Here is a 25,000-nt window from a genome sequence, read left to right on the forward strand (position 1 = left end):
GGATTCAGGTACAAAGTCTAACGCTCAGTATGACCCAGGTCGGAATGGATATCTTCCGGAAGGAAGGCTTCATGGCCCTTTACAACGGATTGCAACCCACCATTGTGAGGACCATTCCGGCCACGGCAGTTCTTTTTGTCGTCTACGAGTATACCAAGAAAATCTTAACCGAATTGCTTTAGTTTTTAGATTGATTTATTACGGTTTTTGTTTGGTTTGACTATTTAAGTACGTAGGTTTAATTTCCGCAATAGAACTATTAGATTAGAGCGAATAAAAAAGCCCAGGTTGTGTTTTAGTACTAAGGAAATGGCATTTTAACTACAAGTTTTTAGGATGACCTACCTTGTTATCATGGGATGCCGAAGAGTGGATTCAGATTGCTGAAAAGATACGCTTCTTGGGATTCGGGGGATTGCACTGGCCATTCGTGCCATGGTATCTGAAAAATAAGAAAAGGAGTTATTAAATGCAGATAATTTTATCGTAATATTTATAAGAATTGAGTTTTCTCTCAGCCTTCGGCTAGGTCAGACGTTTTGTTTGCGCTCTCGATACTATCCCAAAAGGCTAACGATTTTTTTATGATCGATAAAGTTCGGTGCGAAGTGTAGTGATGAGTCCGTCTCCCGGAGACTACCCGGGTCGGACCATACCGGATTGGCTTGATCCAAAAAACCAGCATGGTCGCCTGTTTTACTTATTCCTCAAAGCTCGTGATGGACACACTCTACCGAATCCGTTTTTGGTTGGGAAATCCATAGAGAAACATGCTGGAAATATTGACGGAGCGGTTTTCGATCGAATCAGAAAATGGTATGTCTTTTTTTTTTTTTTTTTTTTTTTTATTTATTTTTTCCTCGGATAGGGAAAGCCCAGTGGAGTTAAGCTTATTCCAAGCCTCTTCTCCAACAGGCACAAAACCCTATCAAAACAGTTTAACAATTCATTTCAATACAATTTTTTTTTTCACAAAATGTAAAACCATTCCAGTGAGCAAATTATCGCTCTTTGAAGGAATGGTAGGGACTACTCGTAGGCTATTTCACAATTTTTTAATATAGAGTTGTGGTATATTCATTAGTTTGCAGCGTTGTGGTGGTGGCGGTGGAGGGTGATGAGGTGTTTTGATGATTGGCGGTGGCGGCTGGATGGAGTGGCTTGTGGGCGGCGGTGGTCTGGGTGGAGGGGCGAGAATAAAAAGAATAACAATTTTTTTAGCTATGTGGCAAGAAGATACTAGCGGAGGAAACGATGGATGTTTTGCTTGCAGATCGACAGCAGTTGTGATTTGAAACGGGAGGACGTTGGGCATTGCTTTAATGTGTCTGGTAGATTGTTGTATAGTTTACTTGCGAAGTAACTGGGTTTCTTCTTTCCAAATTCTGTTCTAACCCTGAGCAGACGAAGGTGATTTGCATTTCTGGACGAGCGGTGAGACGATATTCTTTCGAAGTGCATGTTGTGATGGGAATCCCTGCTTGTTAGGAGTTTGTGGGTATATACCAGAGTTTGAAATTCCTGGGCACCTCGTATGGGAAGTACTGAATCGTCCATACTATACAACAGTTCGGAAGGGTACAAATACGGCAATCTAAAGACAGCCTTTAGCGCTCTATTCTGCATGGCCTGTAACTCCCTTAGGCGGCTTTTACAGGCTTTACCCCATAGTGACACCAGATATTGTAGTCTCGAGTGAAACAGCGCAAAATATACATTTTTCAGCCAGTGGGTTGGAATGAACGCAGAAATTTTCCATATGGCACCAACGACCGGAGCGAGTGTTCGTTTAAGATGCTCTATATGGGCTGCCCAGCTTAAGGTATCATCGAAATGTAGTCCTAGATATTTAAACTCGTTCACTCGTTCAATTAGAGTGTTGCCTATACGGATTATTGGCAGCTGAGGTATGGAGCGACGACCAGAATTGAACAGCATGTACGAAGTTTTCAACAAGTTTAACGAGAGAAGATTACAGTCGAAGTAATGCTGAAGGATTTCCAGATCGTTTCCAATCCATTCCACAATCTGGAGAGGATTGGAATTGCTGTACGATATCAATGTGTCGTCGGCAAAGAGCCGAACTTTGCCGTGCAGATTCAACAGAGGGAGATCGTTGATGAATATCAAGAACAACAGCGGGCCCAAGTTGCTTCCCTGCGGTACTCCCGTTGATATGAATCTTTTACTACTTGAAGCTCCTTTGAGGGAAACAAATTGTTGGCGAGATGTTAAGTAGCTTTCGATAAGCCGAAGGGGTTGTCCACGTAATCCATACCATTCCAATTTCTGTAACAGCAAGGCATGATCAATGGTGTCAAACGCTTTCCTCAGGTCCAAAAATAGGGCACCAGCATATCTACGGTTATCCAGATCATCGTACACGTCCTCCAAAAGTTCGGTTGTTGCAGTTAGAGTGCTGCATCCCTTTCTGAAACCATACTGGCGTGGGCTTATGAGGTCATATCTAGTTAAATATTCATTCATTCGAGTGACGAGTAGTTTTTCAATAACTTTATTCAAGACAGAGAGCGTTGAAATTGGACGGTAGTTTGATACATTTGATCTGTCACCTGACTTGAAGACAGGAGTTACGCGGGCTAGTTTCAATGCATCAGGATAGACACCAGTTTCGATTGTTTCGTTGAAGATGTCTGTCAAGATGTTGGAAAAAGCCAAGTGATGGGCTTTCACTGTAGCTACGGAAATATTATCTGGACCAGATGATTTGTTGGTGTTAAGGTTACTGATCTCTAACAGAACCTCTGCAACAGATGCCGGTCTCAAGAACAGGGAGGGCGGATGCGAACGAATAGCATTGAACTGTTGAATATCTCTGGTGCTGACGATATTTGTAGCCAATTGAGGCCCCACGTTGCAAAAGTACTCGTTGATACTGTTCGATACTTGGGCTGGATCGGTTTGTACTTCATCGCCAAACTTGAGGGTGATGGGGTTGTGTTCTTTGGTGTTACGACCCAGGGCTTCATTTAGGAATTTCCAGGATTGCTTCGGGGTTGCCGTTTGCATAAGTCGAAAGTAGTAGGTCCGTTTGCAGTGGCTTTTAAGTTTTGACAACCTTTTAGAGATAAGTTTCAGGGCAGCTTTAGACTGTTCGTCCGCAGGATTCCGTTTACAGTGCTTCCAGATCTTGTCTTTAGTTGATATTAGGTTCCAAGCGTCGAAGGTCATCCACGGGCAATTCCTCTTCACTTTTGCTTTCACTGTTATTGTTTTTGTGGCGCGATTTCGAGTGTTATTATATGTGTCAACTATAAAAACAATTTTTTCATTTGCGGATAGATTTTCTGGGATGTTCATCAAGGCTTCTGCAAATTCAGTATTCAGCTGCTGGTGGTTGACGATGCTTTTGCTCAGGGATTGGGCCTTTTTATCGGAACTGGTTGACAGTGTAGTAACGATCATGCTATGGTCGCTTGTATCCATGCAAATGGTTTCGTTTATTGTCGAGCCGATGATACTCTGAGAGCAAGCAACGTGGTCGAGTATATTCCCACTGGCCGGACGGGTTACAGCATTATTAACAACAAACATGTTGTGTGACTCCAGGATCCTCGTGTACTCTCTGACGGTGTTATTAGACATGTTGACTGGCACATTGGTATCTCCGAGTAGAATCGAGTCAAGACATTTAATATTACTGGCCAGCTTACTTTCCAGCTTCTCTACGAAATTGGCGAACCGAAATACAGGTGGACGATATACAGCGTGTAGAAGTAGCGAGCTATTACCTCTTGAATCTTGAAGATTCGGAACAAAGAGCAAGGTAAAAAGCTTGAAGAATTGAAGCAGTTAATCGATGGAACTCCAGTAGAAATCGGTAATCATCCAAATTTAAACACGCGAAAGTTCGTTGTCAGATGCAGTGAAGTGATCGACATGACCGAGGCGGAATTGCTAGCAGAGTTGTTATCGCAGAAAATAACGGAAGTAAGAAGAATAACAAAAAAATCGGAAAACAAAGTCATCAACACCCCAACTTTAGTTCTGACTATCAATAGTACGATCGTCCCTGAGTACGTGGATTTTGGTCTCCTCCGAGGCCGAACCCGTATCTATATACCACAGCCATTACTATGCCGCCACTGTTTCTCCTACGGTCACCCAAAGAAACGATGCCCAAACGAACGTAAGTGCAGTATTTGCAGCAGCACGAAGCACGATAGCAGCAACTGTTCGGGCCCCAAATTTTGCCACACATGCGAATCACAAGACCACTCACCATCAGAACGAACATGCCCGAAATGGATAGAAGAATCCAATGCCCATCGAATCAGCGTAGAGCAAAATTTGCCTCTTGCCACAGCCCGCCTTCAAGTAAAAAACAACATCAACAAGAACAGCTATGCCAACATCACCCGATCAACAAAAGATCAAGAAAATCCACACCACATCAGACCAAAAAATGATCAGCAGCCACCACAACTAGAAGCAACAAAGCAACAACAGCAACAAAAACGTGACCATACTACTTCGGCTACCGGACCATCAGCAATTCAACAGACAACCCCTTCACCTCCTCGGAAGAAAAACTCCTCCCTCGTTTCTCTACCCGACACCACGAACGGAGTTGGGCAAGAGAACAATAAGTTAGCTTCTGCCGCACAACGGCAAAATAATATTAAGAATCCGACTCCCCCTCCCAAAATCCCTCCAACATCCTCTAACCCTTTCCAACCCACTAGTTTTAGATTTAAATTTAAAAAGAACCCCGGCACATGAAAACTTTGTAAAGTAAATGGCCTAATAAACATTAATTATTAAATAAAAAAAAAAAAAAAAAAAATTATAAGAATTCTAAAATCATTATCACGATTTAAGAGTATCAATTCATGAATTCAAAACGAACATCAACTTACCACCAAGGTTTCGTAGCCAATCATTTGCAGCTGCTTCAGTTTCATCGCGAAGCCACCGGTAAATCGGTTCACGTCCCTAACGTAACAATTCCATCCGCCAGCGACAACTGCTACCAGTCGTAGTTCCTTTCTACGTTGCTCATCTTCAGCCGCTAGCAAACCATCCTTCCACAGAATCTCCCCGGAATACTGCGGCGGACAAAGTGCCTCCACATCCCGGAAGCTTCCCTCGGCGGTGTCGTAGAGAAGTAACACATCCGGTCTTTGGTAGTGCGGTAACAGGTGGATAATATGCGCGTGCTTATGTCGCTTCCTAAATGTATCCTGGATTTCCATCAACATTCGGTCAGATTTTGTTACCCGGTAGTTAGGGTTCGGGACGTAGTCCTGGGTTAGTTTGGCAACAACTCTAAATGGTTTTGCGGGGAAGTAGTTGCCTTGATAGTTTTTATCCCGGAGATTGATCCTTATATAGGAATCTAGAGCAATTACTTCCCTACCAGCTCCGCCGAGATTGCGGTTGTATGTCATCTGAAGGAAACGCGGCGCGAATGCTGCAGTTATCAGATCTTCCCTGTAGAAGTCTTTCAGGGAAAGAAAGTTTAGCAATGATATGTAGCATTTGGGATATTGTGTGATTTCCTTAATCCGATTTGGAAGTTCTGCTATAATTACTTCCATGAGTTTGTTGTCTTTTTTATCCGGAAGGCTCATGTTGAAGTGAGCCACAACGAAAGCTATCCGTTCCATGTCTTTCAAACGAAGCAGTTGAACGTCTCTTGTGAACCTATCGATGATCGCTTCCAGACTAGGCTGATGGCATAGATGAACGTCGCTTCCCAGCAGTGCCAAATGTAGACAACAGAACTGCGATATCCGTGGGATTTGTGATACATAGGCAGTCAACAGTCGTTCCATCGAAGGAACTTGAGGAATCCTCGAAGAATACCTCAGCAGCTTTAAAATTGCAGCTAAGCTAATGTCCTTGATGTCACCAGCATGGTGAATAGTTAGCTGATAAATTCTCTCCAGAACTTCTGCCCCTCTGACCGGAGTTTCCGTTTTGAAGAATCCCATACACAGCACAGCCAAGTCATCGATTTCGAAGTCGTGAAAGTTCTTGTGCAGATTGTGCTCGATGTCAATCATGTTTTCAAGAGGAACTCTAGTTAAATTTATGTAGAAAACTGTCCTGACCAGCAGATCCTTTTTCAGTTTCCTCAAACGAGCGCTTATTTTCCAAACAGCTTTTGTGACAAAATTCCCAACCTTAACGAGACGCAACGGATACCACAGGTCGGCCATGTGCAGTAATTTTTCGGCATTCCAATCGGTCACCCGATTGAGACAAACGGCATCTAACTTTGTCCACAGTTCCAGATAGTTTCGGGTGTTGATTGAATCCGTTGGACCCAGCTCAAGTAAAAGTCTGAAATAAAAAAGTAATAAAATAATCATAAAATAATATGTGTTAAATTTTTACATGGGCTTATAGGTATTTTACCCCATTCTCTCAATACCCGCCGAACAGACAACATCGCCCAGTCGCGAAGTTCTTGTGGATCGGTTTTTGCTTACCGTGGAATTGTGAAACCGCGTGGTTTCATGAAAACTTTTTCGATATTTTTTTTTAAATATTCTCCTTGAGTAAAGAAAAAGTGGTATATATTGGTTTCAGTGAAGTGAAAAGAAGCAATTGAGAACAAGAATTAACAGCTAAGTATCGATTTATATCCTCCCTGTACTTTTTGATATCGGACATTAAAAAATTAGGTTAGAATTTTTCCGCATCATTTCGGAGCTTAAAAGAAAAATATAGGTTAGGTTTCTTTTTGCTCAACAAATTAACTTTTTATCATCATTTAAATAAAATTAGAGGATTATTTAATGGATGATGTTAGACGAAGACGACATTTTCCGAGGATTTGATGATGATCCTATAATAGATAAAAAACTACGACGAAAACTAGATACAACAGATGACAGTGAACAGGAAACAATGACGAACAATAAAAAGAGAAAGAATAAAAAACCAAAAACACTAACAGTTGAAGATAAGGATATCAGTACTTCGGATGATAACTCAAATAAAATGGATCAAACAGAATCAACTCAAATAAACAACCATAATTTAACACAAAAAGATACACAAAATAACAACAATCCAACAACAATAAAAGGCAATAACCCGGACATTCAATCACAATCACAAAACGACACGAATAAAACAAAACTCCCTCGGAAAAATCAAAATCAAAATAAAAATGAATGGATAAAAAACCAGCACTACACTACATTTTTTATCGAAAAGGAAATAGACAAAGATGATTCAACACCAAATGAACAAACAGAAAGAACACAAATACACCCTATGATAGTTGCAAAGATGCTACATAACATAGGTATAAGAAATTATCAAGAGCTGAAACCGAATGGTGGAGGCAAATTTAAAATTATTTTCAAGAAACCGAAGGATGCCGAAGCCCTTTTGAATTCCCGTCTACTAACCGAAGAATATAAGTATAAGGTTTTCATACCACAGATGTTCAAAGAGACAATCGGGGTAGTTAGAAATATTCCAAATACGCTGACGGAAGAAGAAATTTTAGAAAATATGGACAGTGGGAATATACATATTTTTAAAGTTGAACGAATTAAACGTCTGGATAGAGAAAACAAAAACAAAAAAGAAATAAAATTGATAAACACAAATTCCATTAAAATATATGCAAAAGGACAGTTACTTCCTCAATCTGTAAAAATATTCGGTATCAACGCTAGAGTTGAAGTTTATATCTTTCCGTTAAAACAGTGCAAAAAGTGTTGGCGATTCGGCCATCGAGAAAAGTTCTGTAAATCAAAAGAGAACTTTTGCGTTAACTGTAGTGAGACTCATACCGGAGAAGAATGCGAAAAACAGGAATTATGTAAAAACTGTAAGGAGCAACACAGGTCAGATGACAAAAAATGCAAGGAACGATTGAGGCAGGAGAAAATACGTAAGGCAATGGCTTTTAACAAACTAACCTATTTCGAAGCATCCAAATTGCACTCAAAAAATAGCGGTATTCAACATAGACTGGTTCAAGAAACAGATTTTCCGTCTTTACCAAATAATTCAAATTTGTCATCACTAGCAAATCAAACACAAACGAAAATCATAGAACGTAATGAAAATGTAGGACCAAGTACTTCAAAATATAAATCACCGGCACAACCATTAGCTTCACCAAAAACAACTGACCTAAACATACTTGCACAACAGATTAAAAAGGAACTAATTCAACAATTAGATTTGAGTAACTTAATGAATAAAATAAAAATGATACATAAAAACTTAATAGCAGGAGTAAACTGTAAAGATACCATAGAAAGAGATATCATCATGATCAATTTAAGCAAAGAACTCCACACACTGATAAACCCAGAACAATTAATCGAAGAAAAATCAATAGAGAAACAAAATGAAACTAAACAAAATAATTAAATATATTTTTGTTTTTTTTTACCCCATGCGCTTTAAATAAATAGAAGCTTTTCAATCAGGACGTCAAGAGACTATTTCAAAAAACCTTTAAAAATGGCTTCGAATCAAAGAGAGATTACAATTTTACAGAGCAACATAAATAGTATAAGACCGTTAGACACTCGAGAGCTTCTTAAAAATATCTTAAGTAAACATAACGTTGATATTGCGATACTATCGGAAATATGGATAAAACCAAACGAAAAATACAATTTCCCTAATTACAATTTCATAACTAAGTCTAGACCAAATGGATATGGAGGAGTGGGTATCCTAACAGAGAAAAATATAGCATACGAAAACATAAGATTCAATAACTTTAATCCGTTAGAAATTGTAGCAATTAAAACTCTAAATACATTACATCCCATTCTGATTATTTCAATTTATATTCCCCCTTACCCTGTAAATAACAACGACATTAAAATACCACTTACTAATTTGATTAACATGATCGAAAACTTAAACTGTGAAACAGTACTAGCAGGTGACTTTAATGCTCACCATCCATGCTGGAATCCCCAGCATAAAAGTTGTCCTAGAGGCGAGCTTCTTATGCACCTTTTAGAAAACACTAATCTAATTCTGCTCAATGACGGCTCACCAACCTTAATTAAACCCCAGGGAACTATTCCCTCAGCAATTGACCTCACCTTCTCGACTCCCACAATTGCGACTAAATCGGAATGGCAGCTACTGAATGAAGACGTCCTCAGTAATCACCTCGCGATCAAAATAACAATCTCGAATGCAACAAATGATAACCAAAATTGTAGAGAAATAATAAATAAAATACAATTATTAGAGAAATTAAACAATCTTCAACCGGAAATGATCCACACTCCCGATGACATTATTCCGATGTTTGACGAAAAAATTAAAGAATGTACATATAAAATAGAAGAGAACAATAAAAAAATACCAAAAAAATGGTGGACAAAAGAAATAGAAATTTTATTAGCGAAAAAAAACCAAAAACTTAAAATATTCTTAAGTTTACAAAACGACGAAAATTACATAGAATACAAAAAAGCTAAAGCATCACTAAAGAGATTGATTCGAACAGAAAAAAGGAAATCGTGGAAAGAAACCATTGACAATATTGACACTGAAATGAACAGTAAAAAACTCTGGAACACGATTAGAGTAATAAGTGGTGAAAACCAGCTAAAAATAATCTTTGGTTACTTAATGACTCAACATTAGCAAAATCATTCATGGACCAAAATTTTCCTGAAATAAGTCAAACAGTAGAATACGAAACAAGAACTACAGAAAATAACTTACAAATCACATATGAAGAATTTAAACAAATAATCAGAAGCAAAAAGGATAACTCAACACCAGGTCCAGATAAAATTTCATTTTTATGATCAAAAATATTAGAATTGAACTACAATTAAAAATAATCGAATGTCTATCAGAGGTACTTAGAACTGGTCGAATTCCAGATGAATGGAGGAACACGAAAATAGTACCAATATTAAAGCCTAAAAAAGACCCTAACTTACACAACTCGTACCGACCACTATCGATGATATCGGTACCACTTAAGCTAATTAACTTTTCGATTAAAAATAAATTAGTAGATTACTTAAACAAAAATAACATAATACCAAAAACATCATTTGGCTTCAAAAAGCACACATCAGCGATTAATTGTATAAATGCAGTTGTATCAGAAATACAAGAGACTAAACGTGACGGAGGTGTGATAATAGCAACATTTTTAGACTTAACTAAAGCATTCGATAATGTTGATATTGAAACCCTATTAAAAATTTTAGAGAGAGAAAACATACCACCGGAAATCACGAATTGGATTTACATATATTTGAAAAACAGAACAACCATACTAACTCTAAAAGACGATCAACAAATAGTTAATAAAACGAACAAAGGACTACCTCAGGGTTGCCCGTTGAGCCCAATTCTCTTTAATATATATACTAAACAATTACACTATCTTTCCAGACAAGGAACGTTAATACAGTACGCAGATGATTTTACATTGTTAGTCAAGTCCATTAATGCAACTGCTGCAACAAGAATTACTAACAGTATTCTCAACATGCTAGTCACAACTTTCAAGAACATAAATCTAGAAATCAACCCAGCCAAAACAGCTGCAATAATTTTTACTAATAGGATCCCACAAACTATTAATATCAAAATAGAAAATCAGACAGTAAAACTAGCAGAAAACCATAGATTTTTGGGGGTGATACTAGACCATAAACTCAAATATAGAGAACATGTACAAGACGTTATTGATAGAATAAAACGAAAAACGAATATTTTGAAAATGATAAGCCGTAAAAAAAGTGGAGCTCATCCTAAACAAATGTTACGAATTACCAAAGCAATTATAAGGACAATTATAGATTACGGTTTATCCGTTTACGCGGCAACGTCCAGAACAACTTTCCAAAAAATTGAACCACCTTTTTTACTGGCCTTAAGACTGTCGATGAGACTTTTAAAATCAACACCCAATCAAGTGGTGCTCGCACAATCGGGTGAAATACCGTTGATCTTGAGAGCAGAATGGCTGACGTTAAAGGAATTAACAAAAACATTGTATTACCAGAATAGCCCAATAATAGAAAATCTATCAGAAATCATGTCAACTGACTTCAAAACCAAACATATGTCATACTTAGAAAAAACAGCATCTGAACATAACTATCTCTTCACACAACTGGGTCACCAGATGGAAGAACTTTGTTGTAGCAAAATTAAAATTAACGACAAGTTATCAAATGTAAATAAAAAAGAAACATCGAAAGAACAACAAAAAACAATCATAAATGAACTAGCTAACAATCGATACAAAAACTTATATAAAATTTACACAGATGGATCACTTATCAATGAAAAAGTAGGATACTGATATTATGATCCACAAGAGAAAATCTCCTATAGTGGAAGATTAAAGCCGGAATTTACGATTATGAACACCGAGCTGATAGCTATACAACAGGCCATCGAATATATAAATAATAAAGGCATCCAAGATGCTGTAATCTTAACAGATTCGCAAAGTGCATGCACTTTGCTTAAAAGAACCGAAACAAACAATCACATAGCGACAAACATAAAATACATTACCAAAAACAGCAATATCAGAAGCTTAACAATTCAGTGGATACCAGGCCACTCTGGCCACATCGGTAACGAAAGAGCAGATCATGCAGCTAAAATGGGAACTACGCGTAATACAATAGAACATTTTCACTTAACTAAAGACGATCTCTTAATAAATCTCAAACAAAATATCTTAAACGAATGGCAAACAATTTATAATAACATATCACAGGAAAAGGGCACATTTTTCTTTAAACACACAAAAACAGTAACACTAAAACCATGGTTTGACCAATTTGAATTAAAAACTTTAGACACAATATTACTTAACAGAATAAAATCAGGACACACAGCAACAAAAGAAAGATTAGCTAAGTGGAAACTAGTTAGTACGGACTTATGTGAGACTTGTAAAACGGTGGAAAATATTGAACACATCTTATACAATTGTACAATTTACAACCAACTAAGAGCTAACTACAATATCCTAAACAGTAATAAAGATCTGATCGAAATACTAAATAGTAACAACATTACCGAGTATGAAACCTTGTCTGATTACTTAAGGAGTACAGGAAAGAATATTTAAAGATACATTATATACATTACCAAGTCAATTCAAAATAAATATCTTTTCACCTCATATAAACTGGTAAAACATACCTCTAACCCCACACAATGAGAGTAAACGGTCGTTTTAAATTATAAAAAAAATATACGCGAACTCAGTCAAAATCCACAAGACTTGGCATTTCTGGATCGAAAGGTCTGAGCCAAAAGAGAGACAAAAAAAAAAAGGTATTTTACCTTAATGCATCCTCAATCTGATCGTCAGTTAATTGATCAGCTCTCGTCACAAACCCCTGAACAAACCCATCAAACTTGTGGTCCGAAATGCAAAGCTGATTTCTTCCACAATAATCCACTAACCCACGGAACTGATCCATTAATTCCTTCAGCCCCAAGCTCCCCCAATCGGCAGTTTCACAAAAATCCACCCATTCCAGCTTTCCCTTCAAACCTAGCTGCGAACCCGACGTCTGCCGGACGATTTCGTGAGCGTAGTCGTTTTCATTTTCGGTGAACTTTTTTACCCAAACCGGACTCCCGGTGTGAAGGTTTGCGGTAGCGATTCGGAGCTCCGGTCGGCAGCTGAAAATCACTTTCTGTGGTTGCGTACCGAGAAGTAATCGTTTGGTGAGTATTCGAAGCAACATTTCTATTATTTAATACAGTTTTAGAACACTGGTTTCACTGTTTTTCATAGCAAAAAAAACTTTTTTGGCTGAAAATTGGAGAAATCGCGCACGCCGGATTTAAAAAAAAGAAACCACAACAAACTGGGGTGCGTTCATAAGAACCTTGAGAATCGATAATAGAATGATTCAAAAATTTAAGAATTGTTGAGTAAGTCCGTTACAAAGTTTGAACACGAAAAAAAATTGAAGGAAAAACAATAAAACAATAGATACATTTTTTATTTGAAATTTTGTTAATTTTGTCAATCTTGTAGATTTTGTACCTTTTGTAAATTTTGTAAAATTTTGAAAATTTGGCAAATTTTGAAAATTTTGTGAGCTTTGTAAATTTGGTTAATTTTGTAAAATTTACAAATTCTGTAAAATTAATATATTTTATTTTTTTTTTAATTTGCAGTTATTTAAAATTAACAAATCTGACAAGTTTTGTAAATTTGATCAATTTTGTCAATTTTCTCGATTTAGACAATTTAAATTTTTTTCTCAACTTTGTGAATTTTGGATATATTGTAGAGCTTGTGCTTGTGGATTTTAAATGTATTCAGATTTTTAATAAAGTAATATCAATTTTGCCATGTTCGTCAATTTTAGTTTGGGTTGTCAATTTAGCAAATTTTGTATTACTGTTAATTATATGTCAAATTTAGCAATATTTTCAATGGTTTTAATTTGTTTTTTTTTTATTTAGTTATGACATTTTTGCTAATTTAAACAATATATTTTTTCAATTATGTAAATTTGAAATATTTTCAGAATTTGCGCTTTTGATCATTTTTGTCATTCCTTTTATTTTTGTAACTTAAAAAAAAATCGGTGAATTTGTAAATTTATGCATGTGTACACTTACTAAGGCAGCTGCGGCAGAAAATGCAGTTAATCCGTTCACTTATGGTGAATTACAAACACATTTCGATGGATTTCGACAAACTTTTTAGTTTGTTTAAACTGTTTTTTAGTTTTTTTTTAAACATATTCACAACCTTAATATTTTTTGAAATTTTTAGTCAACTTACCTACAAATCTAGGTAGAAAAACTTGAAAGTGCACGCTAACGCCTTTACGCAAACGCAAGCTAACGGCTTGCGGGAAAAGAGCAACAACTGTCATTCCGCCATTATCAAAAGTTAAATTTGCACATAGCTGTTTCGCATCGCGGCCGAAAAAGTTCGGAAAATTTGATGAAATAGTGTAATAAAATTGCCTTAAATAACTCAAACTAGAGGACGGCGATTCTAGTTTGGGAACGGAAACTCAATTAACTCGAGTGGCTTCCGAAAACCGTTCAACTTCCGGTTGTGTTTGAGGGAGTTGGAAAATTTCTAGAACACGGGTGTTCAAACTTTTTGTTCCTAGCTTCTCATACACGGGACGCTGCGGGTTGCACCAAGGAAGACGAATTTGAGTAAGATTTTGGTGAGGGAAAGGAAAGGTTGTTTCAAAAAAGATGTCCCTCCCGGAAAGTTTCGGTGAAGTGAAGCTGTCACACCGCACCCGGAAGCGGGTGCGAGAAGTGAAGCGGAAAGCTCGACCAGGTATGAAATATTTTTTTCTTATTGAAATTGAGGTCGAATGACTAATGCGGCCCAAGGTTTTGGTTGACCTTCCATTTTGGGGGAGTAATTTTGGTTACTATTTTGTTTTTGTTCTTCAGAGCTAGCAGACAAAGCGGCGTGGGTCCACCTGGAATACTACAGAAAGTTTGACAAATTCCGGGAGTTTGATGATAACGTAGAGCGGATAAACGTCAATTCCGTTAGTCCGCAGGAGTTCATCGATCGGTACGAGAGCCTCTACAAGCCGGTGGTGATCGAGGGTATGCAGGAAGGTTGGAAGGCTCAGTACAAATGGACTCTGGAGCGGTTGGCCAAAAAGTACAGGAATCAAAAGTTCAAGTGCGGCGAGGACAACGAGGGCTATAGCGTCAAGATGAAGATGAAGTACTATGTCGAGTACATGAAGACCACGACCGATGATAGTCCGTTGTATATCTTCGATAGTAGCTTTGGGGAGGTGAGATCTTCATAAATTCTTTAATAGGTTACGGTTAACATATTAAGAGTTATAAATCTATCCACAGCACCATCGTCGAAAAAAGCTGCTGGAGGACTACGATATTCCGCTGTACTTTCGTGATGATCTGTTCAAACATGCCGGCGAGGAACGTCGGCCCCCGTATCGGTGGATGGTCATTGGCCCAGCCCGGTCCGGAACCGGCATTCACATCGATCCACTCGGTACCAGTGCCTGGAATGCACTGGTTAGGGGCCACAAGCGGTGGTGCCTTTTTCCAACCCACACGCCCAAAGAGCTGCTCAAGGTGACCGGAGCCATCGGGGGCAAGCAGCGGGACGAGGCGATTACCTGGTTCAACCTGATCTATCCCAAAACCAAACAGCTGGACTGGCCGAGTAACTGCCGACCGGTGAGTGCTAGAAGAAAGATGAATTTCTTCTCAATCTGTATTCTTGAATCGAACTTATCGAAGGAATCATGTCCATGTCTTCCCAAAAACACACAATTTCACTTTGATAAAAATCCCTTCTCCCTATAGCTTGAAATCCTCCAGAAGCCGGGCGAAACGGTGTTTGTCCCGGGCGGCTGGTGGCACGTGGTGCTCAACATGGACGAAACGATAGCAGTCACGCAAAACTTCTGCAGCAAAACCAACTTCCCGGTGGTGTGGCACAAAACGGTACGCGGCCGGCCAAAGCTGTCGAAGAAGTGGTTCAAAGTTTTGCAGGTTTGTTGTTTCGTCGTCTATCGATGATAAGATTGATAAATTTGACATTTTGTTGTAGGAAGTGGAACCGGAGCTTGCCAAAGTGGCCGCCGATATCGATCTGGCTCAGAGCACCGGGGTGGCTTCCGATAGTTCCAGCAATTCCAGTTCCTCGTCTTCCAGCTCTAGTAGCGACGAAAGTGACAGCGATTCGAACACCGATAGTGGTCAGGAGTCGCTGTCCGCGCACAAAACCAAGAAGCGCCGAAAAACGGGCGGCATGATGGCTTGATTGTTGTTCTAAGTGCGCTTCCGCTTCCGTTTGCTCTCGTCTGCGATGAGATTTTTCTTGTTTCAACTTTTTTTCTGTAAAGATTTCGGGTGTCCTGGACATGGAAAACGAATGATAAAACTAAACGGATTGATTAGTAACATCAACAACTTATTTGAACTCATTTTATCGATTGGTTGACTATTGTTATCGGTTGGGTGGAAAAGAGTATTATAACATTGGAACTTTACTTTTAATAACTTATAACCGTGTTGGCTCGAGAGGTGTTTCTTCATTTAAAACGCCTGGCAGTGCAGTAAAGTGTCAAGAACTTTTAGTTCAAAAGTGCGTATGTGAACGTGTGCTGAAAACGCGAATTCTAAAACTGAAAAGAAGAAAGCAACAAGTCTGTAGCCAAATTAGCATTGACCTATTAATTATAATAGAAAACAACCCTCTCATCCCATTAAAGATAAAATGTAAAGATAAAAAAATTTGAAGAATAATCAAACAACACTAACTAAACGCAATCATTTAATGGAAAAAGTGTAGGATAAGCGTGTAGGATAACTTGTTTGCTGCAATCGAAAAGGAGAAAAACTCGAAGTGGAAAAATCAATCATAAAATTGCTGTAAATTATCAAAACACATGTAAGTAATCAAACAAACAAACAAATAGAGGAAACAGCTAGTGTTAACAGGAATTATACCCTGTTGAAACTGAAAAAGAAACTCAACACGATTAAATTAACGGTATTTGTGCCTTTCAAGAAAACAAAAGCCAAGTCTAACAGCAAACAGAAAAACGGAACAACAGGAAGTTGCGTTTTCCGTTTTTTCTGCTTCCCACAAAAGAAATCAAATCAAACAAACCACGGAGATTGTTGTTCTGGTTCTAGCAAAAAAAAAAACCCAAAACAAAACGTGGAGCGGAACAATTATTATATGCTAGGTAGAATTTGAATACAATTCGTAATTGAATATGAAATGTGTAGGCTGACCAAAGATCGATAGCCAATCGATCGATTGATCAAAAATCACTCAGCTCGACGAGTTCGTGTTTCTGTGGTGAGCAACCAACAGAAGACGGAAACAAACATCCTCAACATATATCTAGCGGTTACAAGCAACAATAAAATGAAATTGAAATGTAAACAGAAAAAAGTCATTGTATTCAGTTGCGAATTCCGGCAGGTTGTTATCCGAAATCCTTGTGCTTTGACGTATTCCGAAGACGAAGGTGGACTCTTCAACGGACAGTTGCCAAGCTCAAGTTCAAGATCAGTCACAATCCAGTGGCGATTCGGATTACGGAATTAAAAAGAAATCATCGAACATCAGTCCCAGTCTACAACCAGACTTATCAAGTCTATGAATACTGAAAAGGGATTGGACGAACCAAGAAGTTATCTGCATCGACACATCTCAGAAGAAACCCTACGGAAGACGGTCGAACTTAAGCTTCCTCAACGATGGTTCGGTAAGTCAAATTACAAGATTAGTAATCTAATTAAAAAAGAAACAAAAAAACTAATTAATGAAATGAAAAAATAAATCAACTGTGTATAGTGAACGGGCCCTAATTCTGCGCATTTTAAAAGACCAATAAAAATAATACCAATTTGGAAATCTTCTAAATAACGTAACAAATGCAGTGTAAACCATCTGTTTGTAATACAATTGATGCACTTTTTTTCTGAAATTTAAAGATATCAGCACCAACATTTGAAATTGTTGTTTCCAATTAGGCCAAGCGGGTTCTTTCAATCCTCTTGCTTAAGGCGAATAGGTTGTATAGTCAACTTGCATGCATTCCTACAAAACAGCATCAAATCGAATATTGATAAATGAAACTTTGTCCGTTCGTCAAATTCGAATAAGAAATTGCTTAGCTTTTGTTGCCACTGTTTCACTTTTCTCCTCCTGGCAGTGGTCTGATGCATGGATCAACATGAGTGCGAATGCTTGTGTGACGAATTCCTCGTCAATTAAACACGATGAGAGTAATTTTTTATCAGCTGATCAAGTTATTTTCATGTATCTTTGAATGTGTAGACAAGTTCACGCATCGTTGATCGGTGTTGCTCGTTATGGCATGCCAACCTACCTACTTATTTAGCCAGATTAGCAACAGTTCGTTCATCGCCTTTCGCCCTACGCTTGAGGGCTTCATGTCAACGATGATGATCGTGATGGTTCGTCGTCGAGTTTCTTATACTTGATCCAATTATGATTTGATTGAGTTATGTGTTGGCTAATTGAAACTTACGACTCACGACTTCGACGTTCGAAATCTCTCTGTCCATGGAAACTATCGGTATGCACTGATAACTGTTTTTTTCACACTTAATGATTAAATTAAAATTCAAATTGCCAGTTCAAATTTGATTTTTAAAATTCAAATTGAGTCTGGAGGTGTAACAAGTTTTGAACTTCTTAAGTAATCCAGAAAAAAAAAACTTTACCAAGGATGTTCGAAGCAAATAATCGCTAACCGCAACGCAGCATATTACAATTTAAACACAAACATCAAACACACTTTACTGGATTTAGGTACCATCCCCTAAGTCGTTTCATAAATATGACCACAATTTTCCTCCTCCTCTTCCACCCCTTCGTGGGTTTCATGTTTTTTGGTGTGCGACTTGAGCGCAAATTTGGTGGTGAAAGCTTTATCGCACAGCTCGCAACGGAACATTTTCCGATCCTTTGTGGAAAGGTTCCCATGTCGGGTCATGACGTGCCGCTTCAGGCTGTCCCGCTGCCGGAATGGAACCCCACAATGATCACAGGTGAACGGCTTTTCGTTGGTGTGCGTCAGCATGTGAAACTTCAGGGATTTGGGCTGGGTGAATGCGTAGTCGCACACCTCACAGACGTAGGGTCTTATTTGGTCGTGGATCATCATGTGCTGTTTTAGGGAACCGCTCTGGGTGAAACCCTAAGGAATGATTAAAAGGTTAGGATTATTTGTTAAAATGACAAGAATTGAAGGATACCTTTTGACAGATTTCGCAGGTGTACGGTTTTCGGCCATCGTGAGACGCCAGGTGCCGATTAAGGTTGGTTTTGGTAGAGAATGACTTTTCGCACCGGTTGCAGGGGAACTTTCCGTCGCCGGATCGCTCGGTGCTGCTGATGCTGTGCGATGACGGGGCCTTCCGAGCGACTTTCCTCTTCTTTGGCACCGGAGGGCCGGATTCGTCGATGCTGGTGTCGCATTCAGGGGGTCCATCCACGATGACCTCAACCGATCCTTCGTCGTTTACCTCATGGATTACGCTCGGGTAGTTCTGCATGGTTATGTAGATGACCTGTTCCGGTTCCATTTCTTGAGGGGGGACCGTCTCTTCAAATGATCCATCTTGGTTTGGGTCCAGTGGGTATAGCTCTTCCTCCACTTCTTCGTCCTCTTGGTCGTCTACCTCCACCGTTTGCTGAACATCTTCATCTATGTATTCTTCTCCATCAACAGAGACATAATCCTGCTGTTCGATTTTTACCGGAGACGGCTGAACTTTGATAACCTTTACGGCCTTGTACTCGACCTGTTGTTCCACAACCGGTTCGACTTTTTGTATGCTGGTTGTCGAGGATCTATTAGTGTTCACCTGAGGTTGTTCAACCTCCGAACCTTCTAGTGATATCCTTTCGCTAACCATAGTTTTTGGGTTTTCTTGACTAGAAACCGTGTCAACCACAGGTTTATGGCTACTGGCGACTGATTTCTCATCTACAGTATTTTGTACATTCTGCTCACCACTTCCACCCTCTCCAAGGATAGCTTCAGGACTTTCATCTTCACTTCCGGCCTCACTACCTTCCTCTATAGCCAATTTGAACTGTTGATTGATTTTGGAAATAAAGGATCGCAACTGTCGATCCGTTGCTTCGGCCTTCCTCTTAAACTCGACGGCCGCTTGCATCTTCTGAAGACATTGGTCACATAACTTTCCCGGAAGACCATCTCCTCGGGCCACCTGCAATTAAAATAATCAGACATCATGATTGCTGTCAAACGCTATAAACTTATCGAACGGAAGCAATTAAATCGATCTTTAGGAGTCACACCAAGCGTACGCATCAAACAGTCTGTGTATGGCGACATCACGTGGAGTGAGGTGTGGCGCAAATTCAAAAACCGGTTTTCCAGTTCCATCCAATCTACATTTTGTTGTTATTATCACCGCAACCAGATCTAGTATTTCATCAACCGAATCGCGCAAAACCAAAACAAAAATTACACTGCTTATTCTAATACCTCCAAGGTGGTGCAAAACTGGAACTTTTTGGCGAACCCGTAGATGCAGTGGCCGGCTTCCGCCTTGCAGCAAACCCGGCAGATGTCGATGTCGATTTTGAGGCTCATTTTCGTGGCATTCCGTTGAAAGAAAGTTGATCAACTAACGAACTTGAAGAGATGCTAATAATTTAATTCAACAAACGAGCCGAGCGGACATGATATTGATGTAACACGCACACAATACATTATAGAGTGAAGTAGAAGAAGGCCGTTGTTTTGGTTCGGCAGCCGCGTTTCGCAATTTGAGAACCGCTGCTTGGCAGCTGTCATTCGAAAGGCGGGGAAAAAAGTTGCGTGCAAGTTTTTACGAAAGCTGTGCTGCCAGACCTAATGTATATTGTTCGAATTGCTCTTAGATTTTATTGACTTTTTTCGGCGAGTTCAATCAAAAACCAAAATTTACCAGTTGTCCAGACGTTTCGAGCTGCTATGGCATTCGCTCCTCTTCAGTGAACACTAAATGTAAATTGTTACTTCCGGATCTTGGTAACAATGAAAGCTCGATTTCCAAATTCGTAACGTTCCCTTTTATTCGTTCGAAGCTCTACCGGGACACGTTTTAAATTCCTACGATTTCAACATTGATTAAATATAGGAATAATCTTTACAATTCTCAATCTTACGTTTAGTGAACTCTCTATACGTTTCCTTCTATCTCGATTTTCAGTAATGGGCCTCCGCTATTCACCTACGCCTTTAATTATCTTAGGTTAGAAATTGAATTAAACGTTTCTCTACAAATTTCTCACCTCTGCTCCAGTTCGATACTATCGCACTATTACAAATTCAAAACCGCGCACTTGTGTGGTATTGTAGCCTAAACTAAAGTAGGTAAACGTTAGAATATCACTTCACATACTAAGCGTAAAGCGTACCTGTGCTAGACTTCCTCAGCAGATTCTCAATTTGCACCTTCCGTGCCTTGAATTAGTTGCAGATGCCTAGATTTAAGTAATTCTAATTTAGAATTGAATACAAGATTGGATATTCCAACTATAGGCCTACCTTAGCACTTGAGTTTAGCACAAGTTAACAATTTCACAATAACCACTATGAATAACGCTTTAGTTTTGAATATCAACAACAATAATTTCAGTCGAATCGTATTGTTTTTGTTTTACTCTTCTGTTTTCGATCCACAGTTTCCCGCCTAACGCGCCTATATCTTCTTTTCTCACTTCTCACAACATTCGAACTCATTTCCGAAACCCTCGAACTGTCATTTGAGATAAGATGTGTTCAATGCTGTTTTCGGTTTCGAAGGTCAGTTCAGTGACACTCCCCCCCAGTTTTCTGACTCCGTCTCTGAGCCAGTAAACTCTTCCTTAGCTCTCAAGCCTAGCGCCTTAACCTCATCAACTGTCCCTTCGTACACCATTTCCATCGTCGAAACTGTTACGGGACATACTTGCCCGTCCCGATTTTCCGTTCCCAGGGAATCGATTACGGGGTGGAGATCGGCGGACCTATCCCATTTCGAGTGATTCGGCATGTGCGCAGGTGTGACGTCTTCCACGATGAGTGCAGGGGTAAGCGACCGTTTGTTGATGATGCTTTCAACCTCGACCAAGGTGCTCCGAAGTTCCCCCTCTTTCTGACAATGTTGTGACTGCAACTCCATTAAGGTGCGCTTGGTGGATTGCATAAGTTGTTTCCAGCTCCCTCTCATATGGGAAGCTACCGGTGGATTGAAACACCAGATGGTGGACGCTAAAACAAGCTTCTGAAACTTCTTGAACTGGTATACAGGCTGCAACTCGTGATTCAACTCTCGATCGATTCTAGAGAAGTTGATTTCCCTAATTTTGCGTAGGTTCGAGGTTAAAGAGCTAGCGAATTTAAAGTAGACCCTGCGAATATTATGGTTAGTCAGAGGATCCTCCCGTCTCTTCTCAACTCTACTCCCTATAGCTTTCTCAACTCTACTCCCTATAGCCACCTCCATTTTCTCCAAATGATGAATACCGGCGTGTGTAGGCGATCGAGCCAATGTCGGTAAGTCACTGATCACAGGAGGCCGCGGACAAGTTGCTACCAAAGATTCACTATTCGAGAATTGCACAGCACGTTCAAACTCCTCCTCAGCTTTCCCTTCTGGGGTCAGGTCGCAAGCGGTTATGTGATACGTGTAGTGTACCATGTTCAGCGATTCTCCCGTCGGCGCTCCACCATAGATCGTCCATCCTAAAGCAGTTTTAACGGCGATCGGCTGACCAGGTTCACCTTCTCGAATCTCCCTCCCAAGTGTCATGTTTGCATGCTGCACGCCGATCAGTAGACGAGGCTGAATGTTATGATACGACACCAAGGGAATCCCTCGAAGATAGGAGTTTTCGGCCTGAAGTTGTTGCGCGTCGAGTGTCTGAGACGGTAGTTGCAGTCCGCTAACTGTTCGTACATCCCCTAGACGAAAACGCTCACCTTTTAGGCCGGACACTTCGAAGCTGACACTCTGACTGTTATTTTCGGTACGGTGTGTATCTCCAGTCCATTTGAGATTCAAACGACGAGGTTCTCCAGCCAAGTTCAGTTCATCCGCAAGATCTTGGTATATAAGCGTCACCGAGGACCCGTCATCCAAGAAGGCATAGCACTGGATCACAATCCCGTTCCCATACGCCACAACTGGAACATAACGGAAGAAACTAGCGCTGGATCCCGACGTATGAGTATTGCAGGAGCGCGTTTCCCGAGGCGCGGGTACAGGCGTCTGGATCGTCGTCGACTCTACGTTCAGCTCTTTGTGCAGCAATGGGTGGTGTAGGAAGGTGCACCCGTTGACTCCACAGTTCCTGAATTGACACCCTCCTCTATGCTGCTTAAGGCACATCTGACACACTCCAGTTTCACGTATTGTCGCCCATCGTCCGTCATACGAGAGTTCCTGGAATCGCTTGCATTTCGCCAGAGTTGAGCACGATTCCTTGCACACAGTGCATGTTGCAGTATTATGATTTCGCGCGCCAGCTGTCGATAAGCTGCTACATTGCTGATGGAAGCAATACTCCTCTTCGCTAGGACGATACTGTTCAGTGTGAGCATTCACAAAGGCCTTTGCTCTATTGCGTGACTCCTGAATCTTACGCGGTTCTCCGAGACTACGCGGCTTAGAGACCAAGCAAGCATCTTCTCCGATGCTGTAAATCCAATTGCTGAAGGTCACCAAGTTGACCTTGCGAAGACTTCTGGTATATCTCGCCCACTGTAGTTGCATTGGTCCGGAGAGTTTACCAACTAGATCGTTCAGCAACGAAGAATCTCGCTTAAGCTCCTTCCGCCCACAAGCGTCGATGGTCACCGTCAGGTTCTGCACCTCTAGCGCGAAGTCAACGATTTCGTTCATTGATTCAGAATCGAGTGCAGGTAAGGAAAGAACCCGTTCCTTTAGCGACTGAATTATGAATCGCGGCTGTCCAAATTTCAGCTTTAGCGCGTCGATTGCTTTATTCACTGTCCTCGGGTGTAGGAGGAAACTTCGTACTGCAGCAAATGCAGCTCCCTTCAAGCAGCTCCTCAGTCGCAGCATATTCTCGTCGTCTGTGTAACCGCACATGCGAGTCGTGCTTTCGTACGTGGAGAAAAACATCGGCCATTCTTCAGGATTCCCTGAGAAAATGGGCAGGTCCTTGGCAACGACGTGGCGGGCAGCAAGTTGATTGCGCGTCAGGCTACGGTTTGACCGGTTGCTGGTGGCATCTGTCCGTTTGCCTTTGCCTTTCCACAGGCCCTTCTTCGCTGGCGTAGAATGACCCTTGGTATTGAACGTGGAATCGTCGTTTCCCCCTTTTTCGTCCTCTCTAGAGTCATCGCTGTTGTTCACCTCCGTTTCCTCCTCGGTATCATCGCTTGAACCAATTTTTCCATCTTCCTCTTCTTCGTCGTCGGAGCGCTCTTCTTCTTCATGGGCACTAGGATAATCTTCTTCATTTTCTTGGCGCCTTCCACCCGCGATGCCTAACCAGTTCTGCACCACTTCTTCTTCATCGGCGTCTTCTTCGTTTTCCAGGTCGACCAACTCTTCAAGAATGCTGAAATGTTTCTCCATCAGCATCTTTTTTTCTTCTAGCAGCTTCTGTTCTGCTTCGAGTTTCTGCAACTGCAGCTCCAACTGCGCTTTAGCTGACCTTTTCGATCCCGCTGACGTCACTGATGCTGCTTTCGATGGTTTAGGGGTTCCCACGGGTTTCTTCGGCTGAGAGTCTTCCTTCTCTTTCGTCGCATATGAAGCCTTGGTCTTTTTTCCGTCGCTGGGTTTTTCCGGTTTCGACTTCTCGACCTTCTTTGCTGCAACAGTTTTCCTGGCAACCTTAGTAGCACCCGTCATTTTCTTCGCCTGACACTGTTCGCAACTCCACTTTTTATTCTCCACACTCTGATTCACACCCACACAACTAAAGTGATTCCATCCATTGCAATCGTCGCACTGAACCATCTGGCTATTATCGTCCAATTTACACGTGCTACAACTTTGCCCGACATTCACGGCCGTTTTCGCGGAGAAAGTATGGCTAATATCTTTATTGGCTATAGGGTAGTGTTTTTCGGACGAAGTTTTCTTCTTGTTTTTTGTCGTACATGGTTTCGCTTTGCCGTTCTCAGAATAAGGGCCAAGAGCAACGGACTTGAGTTGAGGGGGGGTATCACTTTTCGCCTTAGGGGAACTACTAGCTAAGCTCTTACCTTTTTGGGCAGCAGTGGCTGCGGTGCTGACTGAATCGGACATTACCATAAACGAATTTAAAATGTAAATTGTTACTTCCGGATCTTGGTAACAATGAAAGCTCGATTTCCAAATTCGTAACGTTCCCTTTTATTCGTTCGAAGCTCTACCGGGACACGTTTTAAATTCCTACGATTTCAACATTGATTAAATATAGGAATAATCTTTACAATTCTCAATCTTACGTTTAGTGAACTCTCTATACGTTTCCTTCTATCTCGATTTTCAGTAATGG

General features: G+C 40.3%; 4 protein-coding genes across 8 annotated transcripts in view; 2 read left to right on the top strand and 2 right to left on the bottom strand.

Annotated features, from left to right (window-relative positions):
• LOC129740176 (mitochondrial ornithine transporter 1) overlaps nt 1-310 on the top strand; it is a 3,081-nt gene extending 2,771 nt beyond the window's left edge. The window contains exon 4 of the mRNA XM_055731788.1: nt 1-310. Within this exon, the coding sequence (XP_055587763.1) occupies nt 1-182 (182 nt within the window). The 3' untranslated portion in view covers nt 183-310.
• Nucleotides 1-12,826, bottom strand: part of LOC129740175 (uncharacterized) — a 31,181-nt gene extending 18,355 nt beyond the window's left edge. The window contains exons 1-4 of one of the 4 annotated variants that reach the window (XM_055731785.1): nt 12,301-12,825; nt 4,881-6,309; nt 346-442; nt 170-256 (exon numbers count right to left, since the gene is read on the bottom strand). In XM_055731785.1, coding sequence (XP_055587760.1) covers nt 353-442; nt 4,881-6,309; nt 12,301-12,710 — 1,929 coding nt within the window. In that variant the 5' untranslated portion in view covers nt 12,711-12,825 and the 3' untranslated portion in view covers nt 170-256; nt 346-352. The other 3 variants (XM_055731786.1, XM_055731784.1, XM_055731787.1) reach the window with 3 other exon arrangements.
• Nucleotides 12,827-13,836: 1,010 nt separating this feature from the next.
• Nucleotides 13,837-16,906, top strand: LOC129753197 (bifunctional arginine demethylase and lysyl-hydroxylase PSR). Its single transcript, XM_055748999.1, has 5 exons — nt 13,837-14,284; nt 14,404-14,762; nt 14,830-15,174; nt 15,304-15,492; nt 15,551-16,906. The coding sequence occupies exons 1-5, from the start codon at nt 14,197-14,199 to the stop codon at nt 15,761-15,763; spliced, it is 1,194 nt and encodes a 397-aa protein (XP_055604974.1). The 5' UTR covers nt 13,837-14,196; the 3' UTR covers nt 15,764-16,906.
• Nucleotides 16,907-18,254: 1,348 nt separating this feature from the next.
• Nucleotides 18,255-20,250, bottom strand: LOC129755116 (zinc finger and BTB domain-containing protein 24-like). Of its 2 annotated transcripts, none has more exons than XM_055751453.1 (3): nt 20,004-20,250; nt 18,742-19,722; nt 18,255-18,683 (listed from the first exon to the last, which is right to left on the bottom strand). In XM_055751453.1, the coding sequence occupies exons 1-3, from the start codon at nt 20,109-20,111 to the stop codon at nt 18,306-18,308; spliced, it is 1,467 nt and encodes a 488-aa protein (XP_055607428.1). In that variant the 5' UTR covers nt 20,112-20,250; the 3' UTR covers nt 18,255-18,305. The 2 variants fall into 2 exon arrangements, with proteins under 2 accessions (XP_055607428.1, XP_055607435.1); XM_055751460.1 differs by lacking the exon at nt 20,004-20,250 and adding an exon at nt 19,814-19,946.
• Between the last annotated feature and the right edge of the window lie 4,750 nt (nt 20,251-25,000).

The sequence above is a fragment of the Uranotaenia lowii genome, chromosome 1, assembly GCF_029784155.1.
Source record: "Uranotaenia lowii strain MFRU-FL chromosome 1, ASM2978415v1, whole genome shotgun sequence".
Classification (NCBI taxonomy): Eukaryota; Metazoa; Arthropoda; class Insecta; order Diptera; family Culicidae; genus Uranotaenia; species Uranotaenia lowii.